The sequence below is a fragment of the Amphibalanus amphitrite genome, unplaced genomic scaffold (genome assembly GCF_019059575.1).
Source record: "Amphibalanus amphitrite isolate SeventyFive unplaced genomic scaffold, NRLGWU_Aamphi_draft 000188F_arrow, whole genome shotgun sequence".
Classification (NCBI taxonomy): Eukaryota; Metazoa; Arthropoda; class Thecostraca; order Balanomorpha; family Balanidae; genus Amphibalanus; species Amphibalanus amphitrite.
The window spans coordinates 225968-248858 of record NW_024881683.1 but is presented as its reverse complement, the minus strand read 5'-3'; the positions used below and the strand labels follow the sequence as shown (position 1 = coordinate 248858).

The 22891-nt window shown below is 46.8% G+C and overlaps 1 protein-coding gene across 1 annotated transcript in view; it reads right to left on the bottom strand.

Moving 5' to 3' along the window:
* The window catches only part of LOC122384382 (neurogenic locus notch homolog protein 1-like), a 32485-nt gene extending 11565 nt beyond the window's left edge, over positions 1–20920 (bottom strand). The window contains exon 1 of the mRNA XM_043371741.1: positions 20824–20920. Coding sequence (XP_043227676.1) covers positions 20824–20902 — 79 coding nt within the window. The 5' untranslated portion in view covers positions 20903–20920. The remainder of the gene's footprint in view (positions 1–20823) is intronic.
* Between the last annotated feature and the right edge of the window lie 1971 nt (positions 20921–22891).

The window sequence follows — 22891 nt, the reverse complement described above, 5'->3', positions numbered from 1 at the left end:
AGAGGCATCCAGCAACTTTTTCATTACGAGCAAGCGCGAAACGTGCAAAGCGAGTCTTTTCAATATACCTATAAAAATCAGCATGAACGGCCCAGCTAGGCTCAGCCAGGCCTATAACGTTTTAAGAGGTTTTATATCAGCGACCACTGCAACTGGGCTGATTGACTTTCACTTATCAGAGGCCGGTTTGGGACTTTTAGACGGTCTAGGCCTTCAGAGGCCAGTTTAACCCTCCACGGCCCGGTCCTATAGGTTTTCTACATACGCGCTGGCCGAGGGGGCGGGGGGCGGGTACGACCCCCCTCGCCGTTTCGCCCCAGGTGGAGCTAGCGCGTCGCGGTAAAACGAGCGTGTGCGCCGTTACGAGACGCAGAGATCGATACCCGATTTTATGGTCCTAGGTCAACCAGTGACCTCTGACACCGTTCCGTGCTTCTATCCTCAGGATACTGAAATCCTTCTCCTCCACACCGCAACCCCCTCCGGGCTGGACAGGCAACTTTATCTCATGCGGGCTGCTCCCTTGGAGCGGCACCGCTGCTCCCGAGGGAGCGCACCCCGTAGCCGGGTGCAGTGAGTGCCTTGGGGCTGGGTGGCCTGTCCTCTGGACGGGCTCAGCCCCGGCGACTCACTAGGGTGCCTGCCCAGACCAATGTCTCCCCCTATGTATATCTTATCATCCTTCCGACTCTGAAATGGTCTCATTGGACTGAAAGGGCCTAACCCAACAAAACAAACAAAAACCGGTGACCTCTGAGGTCAGGTCAAGTGCCTCAAGGCACGGTTCCGTTTTTGGTGAATAACTTCGCAAAAAATGGCCGCAGAGCCGCGATTTTGCCAGCATCGTGTTCGCCTCTCTCAGGCGCGTCGAATGATATACTTTTTGTTTGGGTGAGGTAAACTTAGGGTGTTGACCTCGGGTCACGGTCAGGTCGGCGTCCCCAGGTCACGAAATTGGTCGAAGGAGGTCATGTCGCATATCATTCGATTCGGCAGGTCTTCTTGAGTCCATAGGTGGCTTTCCCGACTCGCTAGCTCAATTTGATCGGTACCTAGTTATTGACGAAAAACTCTTATTTCCACACACTTATTTCACACTCTCTTATCACACTCTCTTAAACACACTCTTATTTCCAAAGGTACCCATGAACAAAAGGCAACCTTTCATTTGTAGCTAATTTTGAATGAAATTGGGGAAATTGTAGGTAGGGTAGGTGCATAGGTCCGTCCAGAAAAGGCAACCCTGGGATTTACATAATTCTCCACCCCTGTCAAGGTCGCATTAATCATGCAATATGTATATTCACCAGATACACACCCACCTTTTTCGCAAAAAAACTTCTTATATCCATCTCATTTCTAAATTCTACCTGACTCAAACCAGATCTTCATCTTAGTGCCTTGACCAGATCCACAAAACGAAACCGGTTGGCGCAATAAACATCAGATATGTCTCTTCTGCGCTGAATTTGAAAATTTTCGCGCTAAATCGCTAAACTGCTGCATGTTTTAGACGGTGTTAATTCTACCTGCAAAGCACAGATTATCCGTGACAGAAACGGCACCGTGGCCCATCTTTTTGTGTTTAGTTGGTTGAATCGTGTTTAAAGTAAAGAGCGAATCTCAGACATTGGAGTGCTCTCAAAAGTGGGGGGGCCACACACATTACTGGCCCCCCCACTCCAAAATGGTGGGGTGGCCGTGGCCCCCCTGGCCCCCCCGGTTCCTACGCCTATGACAAGATTGGATATCATGGCTGGAGGACTACTGTTTGTTTGGTCAGATGAAGAAGTGGAATACCGACAAACTTGTGACAAATTTGCGTTTCTTTGTTTCTGGTAATTACAGCGCACCCTCAAACGCACCGATCAGCAGATACACTCTGCTAGTACAGCGGCTCATAACAAGAGCAAAATCAGGCATGATGCGCGCATAGTGGAACATAACTATGAGCCGGGCAGCCGCGTCTGGCTCAGACAAAATGCGGTACAGGGTGGAGACGTGAGAAAGTTGTCCCCTCGCTGGAAGGGACCCTACCGCGTGATAGCGAAACGTCGAAACTGGACATATCTCATTGCCTGTGAAGGAGAGACGACGGAAATGACGGTCCACCACAACCGCTTAAAACCGTATCACCCAAGCACGGGAAACTCACCCACTGGGGCCCCTGTTTACCCCACTCGCATTTGGCGACGCAGTCAACGCTCATCGCCTCATCAGTTCGGCCCAGTCCCACAGAACCGAGACCGAGCATTAGCACCCAGGAGGCATGATCCCCAGTCAGCTGACAAACAAGTAAGGCCACATGGCGACAAAAAGCCGCGGCAAGACAAGTCCTCTATGCAGCAGGACCTGGTCACTCAGGCGACTCCAAATGTGCCAAAGTCGATTATCACGAGAGCGGGTCGAACTGTCAGACACCCCATTAGGTATCACTAGTCAGCTCATATGAGCTGATTCGGCTTGAAGTGGATGAGGTATTACTATGTGAAACGGAATATCCATCCTGTTTTAAGTGGTGATGTATGACAGAAGTGGCATGTACATTTTGTGTTCCTAGGTAATGCCTGTGGTTTGAAGTGTTCATTGCTCATGTATGAATGTACATATGTGTAAAGTGTTAAAGTGTAGGGGAGAACGGGGTCAATTGTAACATTTTTTGCATTTTATCATCTGGTGCAAACACGTTTGCAGTTATAAAGCTCTTTCTTTTATTTTCAGAGGCTATGATGTTTTGTCTTTAAAATGCAGTTAACACATTTCCGAAATAAGTTATTTTTCAGGTCAAAATTGTTGTCCGAAAAAGTCAATTCAGCTGTTACAATTTACCCCAGATAAGGGGTCAAAAGTAACACCACCCGGGGCAATTGTAACATGTTAATTTGCAGGCTACAGCAACACAATTTTTTTCTTCAAAACTTTGACTTAACAAAAGTATTGAACACTTGTTCATCTTCCCAGACTTGGCAGGAACGTTTTTTCTCAGGAAAAAAAGGCTTAAAACCTCGCACTTATACAGGGGTTGGATGGACCTCCTCTCCCTCGTTTTTCGCAAATAAATCGCGTAAAAAGCTGCCGATTGCGACAAAACTTACAGTTCTCTTAATTCTAGCAATGTTTCATATCCCTTGAAAATTTGACGATTTTGACATGATGGCCACTGACCTATAACCTGTTACATTTGACCCCTGCAAAAATGTTACAATTGTCCCCGTCGCGCCTTGACATATTTTAGACGAAACTGGCGCAAAAAGATGTTGCATGTACAGCATTTAATGCTTTCAAATTATGGACAACAAGCCTGCCAACGCTTACACAAAAGTCTGAAGTCGATATCTTTTCAATGGCGGGAATGAGCTAATCAAATATAACGGTATAAAATTTACAAAATGCTCTCAAAAACACATTACTGAGCACAGCTATCGACATTCCCGGCACTTTCGCTTCAAACTCCGTTGGGAAAGGCAGTATAGAATTGCGCATTTTCGGTCTCAACATCAGCTCATTCTATTAGTAAGTTTATGAATTATTAACACTGTTACAATTGCCCCGTGTTACATTTGACCCCGCTCTCCCCTACCGTCTTACCTGGTGCATCAATGTCCGCGGGCCATGCAGAGGTTGATCAGTTTCCGGGGCGGAAACTTTGTCTGTGGGGGATATTGTTGTAGATAATCTGTCTAATGAAGGACTTTAATGAGGATTAGCCCGCGGATAAACACGAGCACCTGTAAAAACGAACAAACAGCTGCTGTGACAGCTAGTGAAAAACGATGATTTTGAAATAGAAAGTGAAACATGTGTGAATGATAATTTCTAACAAATTTACCGTCAGTACGAAGCAATACCGAACCCATAACACATGCATCAGGAGTGGATGGTGGTGCTGAGGGTGTTAGTGGGCGCAAAGAGGGGGGGGCGCGGCGAAAACTGAACATATACGTGTACACGGTGGCGAGGCAGCCCCACACGGAGATAGAGGTGGTGCCGCGGCAGAACAGTCGGACGGTGGACGGCGGTACGCACCTACCAGAGGCGATGCTTGCTAGACGACGTCTAGACATCCGTTATTAAGCCGTTATTGCAGGTTGTATTGTTTCGTGTATTTCATTTAATAATTTGTTTGATTTCAGACACGACGCTCCGATTTAAGCGATTGCGCTTATGTGTGTGTCTGCGATAAGTTTACATGCATGTTTTGCAATTGTGATTAATAAACTGGCTGATGATAATGCTGATGATGATGTCTTTCGTGTTATTCTTGTTTTGCTACGTTTTTTTTTTTTTGTCCATTTGTCGTAGAGTGTAGGGGACAGGGGGCGTGCAAACCCTAGAAGTGAGGCGCAGGGTACTGTCAGCGTACAATGCCACTGGTGATTTGCCCGGATCGATAAACTGTGCCGGACTACTTAGCTTTGGGCTACCGTGCATCGCAGCCGTGTCGTATATTTGCGATATCTACCTCACATGAATCGTATCTCATGCAAATCAGGGCTCAAGCCAATTATGCGGCTCTGAAACCGTCAGTTCAGCAAAGCCCAACACGTTCCACGCGCCATCGCTCTCAGGCGCTCGGGATGAAGAGAACATCGCTCATGCGCCTGCTGAATGAGTCCAACCTGAAGGCCTACAGGCTGTCTGTGCGTCGGAAGCTTACTGAAGATGATATGGAGAAGCGAGTGAAGATGGCGCACAGGCTTCAGGAGAACCCGGAAGTGTGCGAGAGAGCTTGGTTCTCCCACGAAGCTCATTTCTGGTTGTGTGGCCATGTGAACAGTCGGAACGCCGTGTACTGGAGTAGAGGTGGAAATGACTAACGTTTTCCAAAATCTTGACTAATGACTGACTAATGACTAATGACAATTTTGGTTGACTGACTTTTGACTGACTAATCTTTGGTCTCAAAAGGCTTGATTGACTAATGAATGACTAACGCCATTTTTCTTGATTTTGACTAATATTTGACTAAATTTCGGAATTTGTTAGCACTGCGTAAATAATTCCGATCGACACCGGAAAAACACAAATCGATCCCAAATTTTCTCCCTAATCATTTTATGGCCAACGCGATGCGAAGCCACCGCAAGATATCTTGTCGGCCGCTACGACGCCTGGTTAGTGAGATAACAGGCGGGGAGGAGGGGGGGGGGGGGGTAAAATTTATCCCCCCAGCCGGGCGCATTCGGCCGGCGACCCCCAGTGGGGCGCGGGTTAACCCTCGCCCGGCCCTGGCAGGGCATTTTTCGTAACGCGGCCTGGCTGGGGGGGGGGGGGTCGATGCGATCCTTCTGGCGTTTCGAAACTAAGCGTCGTGGCGTTTCGCAACAAAGACCAGTCGATTGGTCTCAACGAGTACTCGCGATTGGTGGTATATTTTTACCATGGGCCAATATTTGACCCAGTTATGACAGGTCATTGGTCAAAGGTCAAATTTCGTGGAAAAACTATAATTTTCCAAATTACTTAGCCAATATTGGCGAATTTATGAAAGATAGCGTCATTAAACTTTCACGACCGCGTTTCGCAACGAATTAGCAACAAAATGAGGAATAGTTGACTGCATTTCAGTCATTACTGGCGTGACGTATTCCCCGGGAACATGGGAGGCCACGCCCGCCGCTGGCGAGGACGTTTGCGAATATCGAGAGCTTTCCAACTAATCGAGTCAACATTGGTGCGTCTATGAAAGATAGAGACTTGCAACTTCGAAGAGCGTATTCCTCAGAAGAGCGTATTCCTCAGCTGCAAAATTACATATTGTTGAATTTTTATGATGATAAAAAGGCTTTCAATGACGTCACGTACCACGGTACCTGGCCCAAAAAGCCGCAAGGCTATGCTCGCTGACCGGCAGCAGCAGCGGCCGCCCGTCAACCGGAGACCTGGGGAAGTGGGGAGTTCACTGCCACTTGTAGGAACAGTTTTGAAGGCGTTTAGGTGGAAATTGAACCGCAGATTCGGATTCAGGACCTCAAGAAACCCCACTACGGACACTAAACACAGCTCATATCACGGAGGTCAGCGTGTGAACATGCGAGATCATCTTGGTTGACCTTGGAAAGGTCAATATACAATGTAAAGATCATGTCCAGTCAAATTCTGACATAAACCACACGGAATAGCTTCGTTCTTGTCGATGAGATCACGTCCAGTTACGGTATGTACGATTTTGTCAAAAACGGTCGGAGGTTGTATTAATTATGACGTCATAGCTCGGTGAACTGACATGACCCGATTTTTTTTTTGTCTAGCAAAAGTTGTGCAAAGGATACCCCAGAGGCTATTGAAAATTTCAGCACGATCCGACTAATAGTTCAGCGCGCAACGCAAAAAAAAAACTCAGGGGGGGGGGGGGTCGCATCGACCCCTCCCCTGTTAGGGCGAGGGTTAAGTCACCTCACGAATCACGACAAATTAGTCGACTAATATGCAACAAAATCATTGACTAATGACTGACTAATGACTAACAAACATTTTGGTTGACTGACTTTTGACTGACTAAAAAAGTGCTTGACTAACGGTAGTCGACTAATTTTTGACTAATGACTAATATTCATTTCCACCTCTATACTGGAGCGACAAAAGACCGGATTAAGTCCTGCATAAGCCGCTTCACTCAACGAAAGTCACGGCGTGGGCCGCCATGCGACAGGGTCAGCCTCCAATCGGTCCCTTCTTCGAAGATGAAAACGAGCAGGCGGTCACCATCACTGCGGAGCTGTACACCAATCTCGCCCTCATCCCTTTCTGGGAAGCAGTCAGACACCTGCCTGGAATCCATGTCGAGGAATAGTGGTTCCAACAAGACGGCGCGACGCCACATACGGCTAGTGCCACAATGATGTGTCTACAGACACGCCTCCCTGGGAGACTCATCAGCCTGAAGACGAAGGTGCCGTGGGCCCCCCACTCGCCGGACCTGTCACCGCCTGATTTCATGCTGTGGAGACACTTGAAGTCCAGAATCTACTAGACTAAGCCATTGGCTGAAGGCGGCATCAGCTCGAGGAGATGAGGCGAGTCAGCGTGGACAATGACATGGTCGACCGCACCATCCGGCACTCCGGAAAGTCTGGCTGTCGCTCATTCTGGAGTGCAAGGGGGCTCATTTAGAGCACCTCTTCTAAGGCGATGTGGGTGCCGGAGACTAGTGGTATGGGGCTCAACTTGTTTCCCCCGAATTTGGCATTCAGATGTGGTATGCATAGTTTGTGTATTGCAAATACATTTCCTGCTATGAAATATTTTAGGTAAAATTTTACCTGTTTATTCCGTTTTGGGGGAACTTTTGAGAATTCTGTTTTCAATGGCTTTATTGAGTAAAAAACAGCTTTTTATGTTAGTGGTGACATTGACCCCTTTAAACATGGACTGTGCACTGGCTTAGCCTAATCGACATTTGAGGCAAAATTTTACAAGCTTCTTAAATCACTTTAAATTGGTAGAATGGCCGCGAAAATTTATCTACAGATTCGTCTGGCCTTCATCTGTTGAATGAAAGTTCTATAATCATAAACAATTAAATATTTTTGGATAAAATTGATCTTTTGTAGACTCTGTTCTCTATCGCAACTGCAGGATTAAAATATGCAACCGAACGGAAGTGTCCCTTAAGACGACAAACGTGACGCGACATGCAGCGAAATTTTGGAAAATAAAATCCATCACATGGTTGAAGGACATCTCTGTCCATCTTGCTGTCCATCTGTCAGTTTTTGAAGCGTATTGGTAAGTTTATTCATGTTTTAATTGTTAACCCTTCGCTGATATGTAGATTTTAGAAGGCATACATTTTTAAAATTTAAAAAATCTGCGTTTGAGACCAGATGCAATTCCAAGCATATATACGCTTCCCATCAAGTAAGTGCCTGACTATATATATTTTTTTATGTGAGAAACTACCATTTCGTCAAAATATGTAAAGTAATCTTAACGAACTTCTCCAAGTCTTCTGACGGAGTGTGTGTGGGTAAATATTTTGCGTGTGCATGGCAAAATCTTTTTCTCCTAATAAAAAGTTTGAGTGCTCATCATCGCTACACCGACTGAAGATTGCCTTGACACTTTCAGCCATTGATACGATTAACAGTGTCTGTAAAATGTACCTTTCAAAATGTTGATATTGGTGACCTAAGGTCAGGCCAATTTTGTGACCTTTTCATTTTAACCGCGCTATCTGGAGGCTAAACCGTTGATCTAAGGTCCACTCTAAGAACACATTAGCGAAAGAGCGTCAAAAGAGATATCTGAAATGCGGTTTTGCACGGCGCTGTAGTTCTGGTTTCCGATTTATGCGCCAGTTTGTCGAAAAATGTTGAAATAGGTCATGTTTGACCTTTGAAGACCTCTGGTGACCTGACCTTTGACCTGACCAAAAAAAATGACTGAAGTAGTTTCGTCATGATTTTTTACGTTCTTTCGAATGCCACTTGTGTGTCGTTACGTGGCCCAGGAGCCGAGTTAGATGGAGGGCTATCAATGACCCCATCAGGGCGTTAAACATCCAGAGGCCCAGCAATACACGGGTCATATAATATAATGTCAAAATTTTATGTCACCGGAAATCATTTGCAGTTTTTTTACTACAACTATCCACTCGATGAAGACAGAGAAAGGAAAATGGTACGATTTGGCGTTCAATCATCCTTTATCAACTGACTGGTAAAAATGCAGTTTTTGCGCAAAGTAAAGATATCGGTTTGATTAGTAGGCCTCTGGCAACTTTTGGAAGCTGCATACACTCCCAGCCAAAATACATGAATTAAGTATTTACGCATGTTTCTTTTCTTTTGCAGCGACGGCGGGGATGAGGCCGAGGTGTCTCAACGTCCCACGTCGCGCGCAACGCCTACAGCGAGGCGGGAACAGCAGAGGCGGATCTGGAAAAGTCAAGAAGACACCATGTTTCAGGAGGAAAGGGTGCTCTCTGCTGTTGAGATGGCCGAGGAACTGGCTTCTCACACTATGCCGTCGGGATTCATTCTCGTCAAGATGCCACCGACTGAGCTGAAGGAGGACGTTTTGTCCATCCGAATGGAGACCCTGGACGTAGCGCGAGGCCCTCTAGTGGTGCGCAGTTTGACGATATATCAAGATCTGCGGTACCAAATGCATGTGTCTGGCCGAGAATTGTCTACCTCCGCCACGGCCCACTTGGTAAGGAACACAGAACGATTTCAAACCACGTCGGAAGTGCTGAACGTGCTGGCGTTTCTAAAGGCGCAGCCTCTAGAAGAGTGCACAATGACATCCTGCCTGGAAGTGGAACTGCTGCAGAAGCTGGCTGAGGACGACACAACCGACTGCAGAGTCTTCAGTGTGTTCGCTGTCGAGCAGCTCCGACTGAGGACCTGTCCCAGAACCGCCCGCAAGTACAGTAGGTCTACTAAAAAAGTCCCCCGCTCCAGAGGCGGCCGGCCGGCCGAACCCCCGGATTCCAGCCCCGACTCTATTGCGCAGGCCGCGGCAGCGACACGGGTCAGGTCGCGGCGCCCGGCGAGTGGGTCAGTTGGCGGCGGCCGGCCGTGGAGTGAGGACGCCGTGTGTGGGGCGCAGAGATGCCGCAGTGCAGAGGAGGGGGAAGATAGCGACTCTGCACTATGCCGGAAATGATGCCTTTGTGATCTAAATTAAACACCTGCAGACGCAGTGCATCTCATCCCTCGCCCCATTCCTATTTTATCATAATCCTTCAATAGGTAATCCGTAATAACCATTCAACGCAAGCAAACAAAACAACCCGTTTAGCGGCGACATCATCTCGGATAAAAAGCGACAGTGATGATTAAAATAGACTTGGCGCGAGGGCAAATCGAGGGGTATATATGTATCACATACCGAGTATTTTGTTCCCATCTAGCAAATCAAGATTGGAGATCTTGTCCAACAAGTCAGCGGCCGTTCTAGACACAGATAAATGCTTTGTTTTCGGTCGCATCATTATCTGCAATAATTCGAAGCGAGGTTTAACCCTCGCCTGCCGAGAAGAAGGGGTGAATGCCGCCACCATGTATTTTTTTGCGGTAGCTCAAAGCACACTGATGATAGAAGGCTGACATTTCATACGCCTTGCATTTAATTCAAGCCGGATCATTTGACATCAACCACGTTTTCAGGTCAGGTCACTTAACCATGACGTCTTAAGTAAATCTCTGCACGGTTGTCGGTTATAAAATGATGCAAATCCGCAATGCGTTAGTGTCATTATATATTAACACATGGTTTCCCGTGTGTAAATGGTTTTAACGCACGACGTGGGTGGATTGGAGCACGAGTGTGTTAATGCACGAGTGAAACGAGTGCATTAACGCACGAGTGCTCCATTCCATCCACGAGTGCGTTAACCCGCGCCCCGTTGGGCTCTGCCGAGCAACGCGCCCCGTTGGGGGGGGGGGGGGCCATTTTGGCCCCCCCCTAAGATCTCGAGAACCACGCAACGTAGCGACAAGCGGCAAACGGTGTTGGATAGCCCTATCAGGGAACTACCTTGTGACCCAATTTTATTGACCTAGGTCAAACCGATGACGTCACAGGTCAGGTCAAAGATCCAATTTTCACCGTTTACAGGCATTTCAAGAAATGAGTTGTAAAATCGAGTAAAATGCATTTCATTGAAAATCATCGATGGGGAAATGTTCTTCAAACACATATTTTGCTAGTTGAGGTCACTGATACCAGGTCAGGTCACTGAGGTCAGGTCACTGGGGGGTCACAATATGAAAGTGTCGTGTGATACATGTTTTATGGTCCATTTTACATGACAAATGCGATTATGTGGGTCAGGCAGCCTTTGGGGCCAGCTTAGGTCACGTTTTGGTCAAGGTCAGGTCAAGGTCAGGTCAAGGTCAGGTCAAATAAGGTCAAATTTCAAAGTTGATATTTTTGCATAAAATGGGTATCGAATCGATGCAGCTCGTCACGGGGAGTTCAATGGTGGTCTTTGTTTTGCCGTACGAGGTCTAGAATCGCTAAAAATTGAGTTCAAAAATTTGACGTCATCATTTTTGAACAGTTTTTTCGCTATAACTTGGCCAAAAAACGAGATATCGATCTGAAATTTGGTATGTATATAGAAGAGCGCAGGGACTATCACATATATTCCGGTTTTTTCGAAATTCGGAAAAATTTTGGATTTTTTTTTAGTTTTTCTAAAAAAATCAATTTTTTGAAATTTTTTGGGTCAAAAACCCAAAATTTTGAAAATCCGAGATAGCAGTTTTGTAGCGCCGCTTTTTGTCTATTAGACCATATAAAGAACTTTGAAATTGCTTGATAACTGTAGATTTGGTGAGCGTTTCAAGATTGCATGTTTTTTGCTCATTTTTGCTCGAACATGACCTCAGTTTGACCTCAATAACTCCTGACCTAAGGTGACCTAAGACTTGAAATTTGGTGTGAAGGTGTCAAATTGATGCCCGGAAAGGTACTGAAAATTTGGCGGCGCTGCGCGCCGCCGTTTTCTTGCTATTCAGGAAAAACCACAGGGGGGGGGCCAAAATGGCCCCCCCCCCAACGGGGCGAGGGTTAAAACCATTTATGCACGGAAACCATGTGTTAAACTAATTAATACATGCTTAACGGTGCGAATTTAAATTAAAATTAATCTTAGTCCATGGCATTAAAGGGGCTTTTTATGGGAATTCTTAGAAGAAAGTCAATGACCCTTCCGAAAAACTTAAGTCGAGAAATTCATCACTGCACGAGCGTGCACCAATTTAAATTGGTGCACGGCTACCTTCGAATTAACGCACGGTTAATCTCCAGTGAACGCACCGTAAAGTATGTATTAATATATATTAATACACGGTTTCCCGTGCATAAATGGTTTTAACGCACGAGATGAGTGATTAGAGCACGAGTGTGTTAATGCACGAGTGAAACGAGTGCATTAACGCACGAGTGCTCTAATCACTCATCGAGTGTGTTAAAACTACTTATGCACATGGAAACTGTGTATTAAAAATATTAATATATGCTTTAAGGTGCGATTCCAGGCAATCGCCATGCTAAAGGGCTTTTATTTTGGGGCCACAGGGGCTTGGTGTTTTAGGGATATAGAAAATTGTGAACGCATGCTTACACGATAGCAGCACTCTGAACTGTTCAATTATTTTTGTGCATTAAGTGTATGGTTATGTGATATATCATCTCATTATTGACGAAATTCGATAACGAAAATATATCCATTTGTTTAATATAGGCGTGCGTTAATCGAAATTAACGCACGCTGAATTTCATTAGAGCACGCTCGTGGCAATAACGCACTGGCTCTCCCAAATTCGACAACTTCGAATCCCCAGTGAACGCCAGTGAAAGTATGTATTAAATAAGCATAATGGGGAAATATGGAAACTGTTAAGTTGGCGTCGGAAATGATCTAAAATTATGCCTCAAGCACTTCAAATCGTGACTTCATACATTCTTGGCAAGGTCTAATGCTTCACTTTTGCATTGTTCACCTTGCGTGACGTCATTTATGACGTCACTAGGACTAGGGTGATAGGAGTGCTTCGTCAATAACTCCCGATCAAAATGAGCTAGCCAGTCGGGACAGCCATCAATGGACTTTGCAAGACTTGCCGAATCAAATGTTATGCAACATGTCCTCCTTTCAACAGCTTCGTGACCTGTGTTGCCCTAACATGAGTCATGACATTGACCTCAGGTAAACATCCTAAATTGCTTCACCTAAACAAAAAAGCGTATAAATCGACGCGTCTGAGAACAGAAAACACGATTGTATCGAAATGACGATAATGCGACCATTTTTGTGAAGTTATTTACCAAAAACCGGTCGAATGCCTTGGGACCCTTGACCTGCCCTAAGAGGTCACTGATATTTTAAAATCGGGTACCAGTCGCTGCATCACGTAACGAAGCAAACGCTCGTTTTTTTCCGCGAGGCTCTAGCAGCTAGCTCAATTATAGGAGTTAAACATGGGGTTGGGGGATCGCTCCCTTCTCACTCGCTATTTGGCCGGGATAATGTTTGCAATTATTGTTAAAATCTAGCATTTTAAGATTTCAAATGACCCATTTTCCCCGCCCAAGTCTTTCAATTCAAGGTCATAACACCATGTCACGTCAAGTGACCTTACCTCAAGGAAAGTTCCTGTGCTCATCATATCTAAATACACCGACTAACCGATCGCTTTAGAACTTTCAGCGATTTCAATGGGCAACACTATATGCATTTGAAACGTTTACTTTGCAAGTTTGACATTGTTGACAGAAAGGCCGGGTCAATTTTGAGATCGCTCAAGTCAATGGGAGAAAATTGAACTGTGACATAACTATGCTCTGGTGTAGTAAATAATTGGGTTGTTCGAGCCAGCGACAGTGATCTGCGGAGGCGAGACTGTTCCCGTGGGACGATTGCCCTGTCAGGACAGTCCAGCCGTCTCCCAAACGGTCACCCGAAGAGGATTATGTGTCCTGGAATGGATCCGACATCAACTACAGGCTGGCTGGTGGGGTGACCTCCAGTCCAGAGAGGGAAGCATGAAGACTAGGGGCGATGCGGATTGTTTTTTCCTGAGGATAGCGAGGACGGAAGGAATCTAGCACCCTTGACCCTTCCTCATACTGAATGTATCTCAAGCGTTTTTTTTTTTTCTCGACATCGTCAATGTGTCATGAATAAAAATATGAAATCCGGGAGGATAAATTAAATATAGAAATTGTGGCCAACAGAACATTATCAGTTGCGTTCAACATACTCGTAAGCATGATCACACACCCAGCTTACATATGAGCCATGTAATAATTATTTTTGATAGACATGCTTAAGTTATGAAATCATCTTAAGTGTTTGTAAAGTTCCACGATACGGATCTAATATCCTGCTATGCATCATTACAATTTCTGGTCAGGTCATGTCTTTGAACATAGGCCAAATTTTTCAAATGACCTTTAAAGATCAACTTTTGATTCATTCGAAGCGATTTGATAAGAGGAACACGAGGCTGGTAAAATTAATTTCAAGCAAGTTTTAAGCTAATAACTTTTAAGTGTTTGTGGAAAAGCAATTGGTTTTCTCATAATACCGATGGTGGCAGTTGCTGTTATTTACGTGCTAAGCCGTTCACCTTAATTAAATCTGACAATATTATTCAGACATAGCGGTAAACGAGCTGATTGTTGTGTTAGGTTAGGCTCGGTCGATTTCAGAGTGGGAAGGATGGCAGGAATTAGGGGGAGACAGGGGGCCCGGGCGGGAGTCCTGGACCTCATGCTCCGCTGGGGCCGAGCCCATCACGTGGGTTGGATTGCCCTGACACATGGATAGCTCTGGGCGGTGTTTCACGGCCCCGCGTTGCAGCACGCTGCGCTGCGCTGCTGCATTGTTGCGGCGGTTGATATGAATTCGGCTCCACGCTAGCGTTGCGAGCTTCCGAGTCTGTTGATGTTTCCATGGAAATTGGAAACCCAATGCACCGGTGCGCGCAACGCACCCTGTCCAAGCAAAATTTTACCACCGATGACCTCTGGTGCCATGACCTCTGGCTCTAACCCGATCTAAAATTGGCAGAAGTATTCTTCTTCTTCTTTTTGCTATTTTTGACGCTCCTTCGAATGCCACTTAAATGTCCAAAGCTGAGGTATAAGAATGATGCTCAATCCCCATTTCCCCTCGAACAGGGCGTGAGAGTCTAAGGCATTCCTGTGGGGCACGGGCTAACAATGAGTATCTCATAATCATTGTGGCCAGGCCATGACCATCTACTGCCATTCTTGAACACCGGTTTCGGTGCGCTGAGCGGTGACCGTCCCGTTTGTTGGATTCTACAGCTGGCTGGCGGAAAGCGTCACCGGCCGCCCGTCCACCGCCCGCGGGCCGGACCGAGCGGTCCCGCTGACCCTACCTGACCTGATACCGGCGCGATACGGGACAGGCATACGGGGGTTCGGCTCAGCGGAGGCAGCGCCCACTGGTGCCGGGGACTTTTTTAATAGACCTACTGTACAGCCCATCACTCCTCGGAACAGCTGTCATCTGGAGCCGGACAAGTCCCCAGCTATATGAAGAACTCCGAAACTCTGGACTCTTCATCTTACCGCACCGGTCCACACTAAGGAGACTTACGTCTGCACTCAGTGTCCAGGAAGGCCTTGAAATCGGTACGATGAAGTACCTGCAGATGAGGAACGCGAAGCTAACGCCAAGAGAGAGGATAGTAAATCTCGCTATGGACGAAGTCTACTGCGCCCCAACGCTGGAGCTCGCCGGCGGAAGACTGCATGGGGAATCAAGTGATGGCTCTGGAAAAGCGACCACAACGCTTTTCTGCACCCACATTTCATCTGTCGCTGGCAGATACGAGGATCTGGTCACGATGTCACCAGTGGCGCACGTCACAACGCAGGAAATGGTGAAGATGTTCTTCAACGTAGTGAAAGGCCTCACGGAGCTCGGATTTCGTGTGGTCTCTGTCACCACCGACGGACATCGCACAAATCAAAGCTTCCACCGAGCGCTCGGAGATGGCACCCACCCCGAGTACATCGTGAACCCGTGGAGCAGTGATGGGCTGGGAAGAATCAACACGATGTTCGATACAGTCCATCTGTTCAAGAACATCTTCTTTAACTTGTTGAACAAGAAGACTCTTCTCTGCCCGCCGTTCGAAAAGACCGGAGCTGCCCTAACGGTGAAATCTTGTCACCTTGAGAAGCTTCACAGAATGGAGTTCGGTTCTCCAGTGAAGATGGCCTATCGTCTCTCCGATAAAGTCCTCAACCCGACGAGCATAGAGCGCGTGAACGTGAAGCTGGCAGACTCCGCCACCCACGAGACCACCATAGCAGGGCTCATGGTGTACAGTAAGGAGCCTGGGTGCGACGGATTCGCAGACACTGCCGAGTTCCTGAAGATAGTAAGGACTTGGTTCAACATTGTGAACGTGAAGTCGCCATTCAAGCACGTGGCAAAAAGGGACGATTTACTCAAGCCCATCTGCCTGGAGAATGAAGACGGTCTGAAGTACCTGGAGAAGTTTGGCGCTCTGATGGAGGACTGGGATCGACAACCGGGAACGGCAAAAATCTCCTCTGACACTCTTCGGGGTCTCGTCCTGACATGCAGAGGCCTGGTGGGCCTGTCAAAGTACCTGCTGCAGGAGTGTGATTTAGAGTACGTCTTGCTAGGTAAGATACAGTCGGACCGCATAGAGGGTCACTTCGGCCACCTCAGAAAACTTGCCGGTGGCAACTTCTGGGCCAGCCCGCGCCAGTTTACAGAAGGCGAGGCTATCATCCGTGCCAAGAGCCTGCTGTGGCTGTCTGGGTACACTCCGGATGAAGTAGCGGTAGATATGCGGCTCGTAACTCAGCAGCGAGAGGAGAACGACCACCGTGTGGCAACAGAGCTAACACAGATCGCTGCGGAGTCTCTCCCCGCTGAGGAAGGTCCAGAAGAAGGCAAGGACGCGGTGTTTCACATGGCCGGCTACTTGGCCCACGCTGTGCAGAAGAAGCACAAATGCAACCCTTGTCGTGACCTTCTCGCGGATGGTCATCGCAAAATTTCTGTGAAAATAGCAGTCAGCGGAGCTGAGGAGCAGGAGCCTGCCGCTACATTCACAGACCTGCTGAACCGGGGAAAGCTGCTCCAGCCATCTGCCACTTGTCTCAAAATCACTGAGGACATATGCTCCATCTTCAGGTCCCTGAGAGTTGAGGCTAAAACCCGCGCCATTTTGTTTGGGTGCACAAACCCCAGGAGAGTGTTTAAGGAGATCTCGCTGAACCTCTTGGAAGAAAAAGAAGGCTCCCAACTGGAGTGCGCGGCTGGTCACAAACTCAGCAAACTCATCTTGCCCACCATGGCGGGGGCGCTGTTCAACGCTTGCGTCTCCAATCATGCCAAGGACCTGAACAGCCTAGCACACGCCGAAAAGAGGCCAAAGCAAGCACAGGGACGCGCTGGTCGAAGAAACTCGGATTCCGACAAGATCCGAAAGCTGACTGGATCGAAATGAGTGAACATTTGAGCGCCTACGTTCTCCGGTACATGATCTCAGGTTCTCAGGTACATTCAGACTTGGGGTCAGAGTTGGGTGGGAAACTACTGAGAGAAGTAAATAGGAAGGCATGCATGTGTATTTTTGCACAATACAAAATAAACTACTCGCAGCATTATTTAATAGTTTTCGTTTGAAAGGTGGGGTGTTTAACTAAGCGTCAAGTTTCGAGGAAAACGCAACTTTATGCGGGAGCCGATCCCCGATCATTAAAGTGCAGGGGTCGCCCCCTCGCTCTGACCTCTCCGTTGGCCATGTCCCTTAGAATAAGTTAGTAGCGTTTCTTTTAAAGGTAGTGTGCCAGCTTTCTTGGTCCGTATGGAGTTAATGGCCCAGATAAGGAGAACCGGATTTTTAGAACTTATCCATACCTTCAAAACTCATGGAAACGTCTTAAATTCTTCAAATTTTGAGTACCCCAGTGCGAAATTCGCCCCGACGGGTTGTCGGTCGTACCCCAACCACATTTCACACCACTATGAACAATAAATGCACACACTGAAATCGCTATTACCGATATGCTCATCCAATCAAGTTTCGATAAACCCGTTCATCATCAGCTCCTGCGGTTTCGAACACGCCTGTTAGGTGGTGCGGTAGACCACGCCCAAAGCCAGGGCCCCGGTAACGTGAGGTAGCCGAGTCAGGGCAGCGTGCGCTGACCCAAGCCGGAGCCGCGCGTCCTCCCGGTGTCATGCGATAGCCCGGGGCTGCCCGCGGGGATGCGGTAGACCGCGCCCAAAGCTGCGGCCCCGGCTTGGGTCAGCGCACGCTGCCCCGACTCGGCTACCTCACGTTACCGGGGCCCTGGCTTTGGGCGCGGCTTCTGCTCATACTTTGTGGTGCGGTGGTGGTGCGTCGGGCTGCGCGCTCTGACTTCGGCCAAGAAAAATGCGTCAGCTGATCATTGTCATTTCTGCCACTTGCGTGTGGTGAAATGTGGTCATAACTTATAAGACGGCTTTTTCATATCAATTATTTTACATAAAATCATATTTCAAACCATAAATAATGTTCGACAGCCAAATAAAAGAAACAATACCAATACGGGCTTACAGTTTAAGGCTCGACATTGTGTTGTCTACGATTAGACAGCTGATAACTTATTCCCGCACGTCGTATGGTCGTAACACTATAATGACCTTTGCTTATTGTCACAAGTGCGCCGCATTCGCGATTGTTGCCCGACGCCTGTTTGCAGGTGAGCCCACTACAGTTGTTATACATATCTAAAAACCGATAAACTTTAAGGCGAAAAAGGCACTATTCCAGGCCCATTTTTGATTTTTTTTTTGCGATATTAGGTAAAAACAGAAGCTTCTTATCCTAGGAAAAATAAAATGGGAAATCTTTCAAAGGTGGCACACTACCTTTAAAGCTATTGTGATTATGAATTATCTAAAGCGCAACAAAAAGCACCGAATCGAATGTAATGCTAGATTCATTGTTTACATAAGAGGCAAAATTTTGCCTCAAATGTCGATAAGGCTAAGCCAGTGCACAGTCCATGTTTAAAGGGGTCTATGGTGGTGAACAAACTACTGAAGTCCGAGAGCCATGTTGAATAACTTCTCGGCGTTTTTTAACTGCGTTGTATTTTACTCGTATCCATGATTTTTATTTTTCAAGCATGTACCTTTTTGTGACGAAAAATGCCGGATAGTTGGGTCAGAAAATTGGTACCTATATCTCAATGCAAAAACACGTTTACAACGGACGTCAAAATGATGTAGAAGGTAGATGCTCCACGTAGCTAGCTTAACCCTATTCCTGGCGAGGGGGGGCCTCAGGAGCCCCCCCCCCCTGAGGTTTTTTGGTTATTTCTCCCAAACGCGTTGAGCTAGGAAGCTCAAATTTTCTGACTTTTCCTAAAAGGCTTCTACGCAACATGTCTGAAAATTTTGAGTTGATCTGACCTCAGGTCAGGTCACCAGAGGCGGTTTGGTGACCCTACCTCAGAAAAGTTTGCAATCACGCCAGAGCTAGAGTTTTTGACCGATCAATTTCTTCTCTTCAGGCTTTAGTTAGGGTACCAGTATGTGCAATTTGTATATCTCGGAATTTCGATATCGGTGACCTAAGGTCAGGTCAGTTTCGCGACCTCCCCATTATAAGTCAATGGGGGAAAAATCAACTCCCTGTTTTTACCACTAAAACGGGTCGGAATGGCCCCATATACCATACATGACTTCATATACGACCAACCTTCACTACCTTGAGGTCTGTTTTGCTGTTGGGCAGCTGTGAGGTCATGTGACGTCATCAAAGGTCACCAAAGGTTTTTGGCCAATAACTCCGTACAGGAACTAGATACAGACGCGTGGATGGTCTCATTGTGTTCAGCTCGTCAAGACGCATCGAATGATATACATGATGACCTCGAGGTCACGTGACCTGAGGTCAACCTTTGACCTTGACCTTTCGAGGTCAACATATATATCATTCGATGCAGATTGACGAGAGGATCACGATGATGCCCTTAATTTGTTCCTATCTTGACTAATTCGAAAGTTATTCGAGAAAAACTCTCCATATCTAGCGCCGCCATTTTGACTTTTTCGACCTCTGTGACGTCATCTTTGACCTGACCTGAAAATGACCTTTGTAAAAATTGTAGACCTTGTCCATGCGTATCCGATGCCGTTTACCGCTTGTCGCTATCTTGCTTCGTTCTCGAGATCTCAGGGGGGGGGGCCGAATCGGCCCCCCCCGCCAGTTTCTTGTCCCGGCGGAGCCCGCCAGGAATAGGGTTAAACGGTTCATGAGTACTCAAAAAAGAGGGAGGCCGGATCTGATAGGACCGAGAGGACAGGTCCCCAACAACGACCTCTACGAGGTCGTTGTTATAGGCCTGGTTCTGAAATTTTCACACCCCGTGAAAACAAATGCAAGATAAAATATACTTAAAAGGGCTTTTTATAAATGCGCGTATCAATACATTCTTGAACGAAACCGCGAAAACGAAATATTTCCATCGAGAGTTTTCAAAGAATTTCATGCACGAGGCCTTGGCATGAAATTCTTTGAAAATCCAAGATAGAAACAGTTCGTCGTGGTAGAGTCCTAGATATTATTTCCTGTATGTCCTCGCTATCTGCTGAAAATGGCCAAAATTTACCAGAAATAGAATACTATTACACGTTACTGAAATACAGGCAGTTCAAAGTACTTTCTTTATACGGCCTTGTCATCAATAAACGTCACAGCAAATCTTACAAATTTACTTTAGAAGAAAAGCTCCCGATGAAATCAGTGTATACAAGAAAACCATCCAAGAAAACGTCTCGCGCAAAGTTTCTCTGATTGCTGGATTACATTGCGATGCTGCATCAAACATACAGGAAAAACTTTATTTACGCCAGGCTCTGTGCACCTTATACGAGTGGGGACCACACCTAAACGAATGGGGAAACTTTTGTTAGTCTTTCGCAAGACGTACACAAGAGTGCTAAACATAAACAAGGTGCTGTTTGCCACAGCACCAATTGAAAACCATCGTATTCCTAAGTGAGGGCAAAATTCGATTGAAAATTTCTGATTGTTGATAATGATACCTATTCCCTATTTAGATCCATTATCTCACCTCCTTAACCCTTAGATCTAACTAGACCTCCCAAATCTGTTTCATAAAACGTTGGAAAAACGTTGAATAAATTGTTGAGAAAAAGCCATGCCTCTACTGCCAATCATTAAATGGTATTGGGTTATGAGATCCTGGCATTATCGACTGCATTTCCCAGATTACAGGTAACCATGACCGGTAACGATTGTAGCGGTTCAGACCCTGGTTCAGATGACTTACCTGTCCCTGTCTCGTGCAGGGCTGCCGGTCGGGCGGCGGCCAGCACCAACGCGGCCAGCAGCGTGCCGGCCGGCGCCATGGTCACCGCTCATGGGTCGGCGCCGCCGGCTGGCCGCCGCTTTATACCGGGGCCGCTCGCCCTATCAAAGGTCAACATAGTGACACGCATCAGGACAGCTCCCACATGACCGCGGGCAAAACACTGCCGCCTGCTGTATTCAGAAGCCGGGTCAGAGTGCTGACATGATGTTACATGCTATATGTTGCCATCAGTAGCGTAGACTCTAATGTGAAACGCAGCATTCTTTAAATATACCAATGCTACCAGAAACACGGTAAAGTTGTAGCTATGGTTTTATAGAGCAAGGCTTTAGTTAACTTGATTTAAGGCTTGAAAAAGAACTGATGGAGGACGTCCCCATGGACCCTCCCATGGGGGAGGAGGTGTCTCAGTGACCTTTCAGTCCTCTAATAATTTCACAGATCCGCCATGCCTATGACCTCTAAATACAAACGTCATACAGTTGCTCTCCCATATTTGAACAGCGCTGACCCACTAAGCTGTGGTGGATGACGGACATTGTGAAAGTGTGCCACGGGTGGGCAGCAGGATGTCTCTGGGAACGGATCAAGCGCTTCGCTGACATTCCTTGACCTTGGGCCTAGTGAAGCCCTAGTGAGCCTTTCGGTTAGGTTAGGCCAAAAGCAACGTCTCGATGTGTTGTGCAATGTGCATTGGAGCTCCACAAGAGCATCCAGCAGCAGCAGCAGAACGCGTGCGTGGCGAGCGTCAGGTCCAGAGTGCCGGCCGCCCCGGGCCGTGACCTTGACCCCGCGCCGCCGGTCGCAGCGGCGCGCTCAGCGGGAGGCGCCCGGCAGAGGCGCGCAGAGGGGGCGCCTCAATCCGGCCGAGCAATGCTATCTAACAATAACATAACCAACATTCGTTTTTTTCTCTTCACAAAAAAAAATCGACCCTCGCCGGTCGAATTTATTTTCAGATTTTCAGCGGCGCTTGGCGTTGCAGTCATAGAGATCTTACACAATAATATGCCCGTTTATGCTCCTATATGACAAGATATGAACGGGTTTTCCGGGACACTACAAGCGTCTCCTCTGAGACGGCCCGGAGTCTGGCCCTCCGCGAGCAGCGGGCAGTGGCAGGCGGGGGGCCGCCTGCGCACTGTAGGCCGGCAGCCTGAAAAAGCGCTAGAAATTCCCCCAAACTAACTGTCCGCAATATGAACAAAATAGGTATCATTTAATCCCAAATTGATCGGAGAATACGATTCCGATGCTAGTTTTGCCCTAAGGTCAAAATTGAGGTCGTCAGTTGTCACCAAACACAAGACAATTTAGACTCTCTATAGGGCACCACATTTACCGATTTTAATGATGAACTTTAGTGGTAATTTATTAGTTGACCAATCGTCGTTTTGAACGAAATTTCCTGTCAGCCTAGTTCAGGGCACTGTTGTTCACTGTGCCAACATCATTCTGACATATTGCATTGCTTTTCTGCAAGATAAGCTAGCTGTTTGCAAGCAGCTGCAAGACGTAATTTAAAATCATATCCAATTTTTTATTAGACTTTTATAAAAACGTTATTTCGAGCGGCTAAAAATGAACATTTTATAATAGCCTCTGATTACTCATCTTTTGTTCCATATAGGTGCTTTGCTGCTTTTCCCTGCTACTTTTCGAGATATGCGCCAGTAAACCACATGATGTAGGGGCAATTGTCACCTCGCCGCTCTACTGAAGGCCCGACGCTCTTTAAAACGCTGGAAGTTGTGAAAAACAAACGCTTATAATCTAAATAAAATATATGTCCCTGAGCTCAGAATTGATCAACGCACACAATGCTGTCAACATTTCTGGGCCAAACTAAAAAATTCTGTCATTATTAGCCCCTAAACACAAGTCAGTGATAATTAACAACAACTTGCTCTTTAGTTAGACTTTTTGAGAAATGTTATTTCGAGCCGCTAAAAATGGCCATGCCATACAAACCACCAATCATCTTTCTGTCATGCCCTACTCGCAATTTTTGCTAATGCCTGCTACT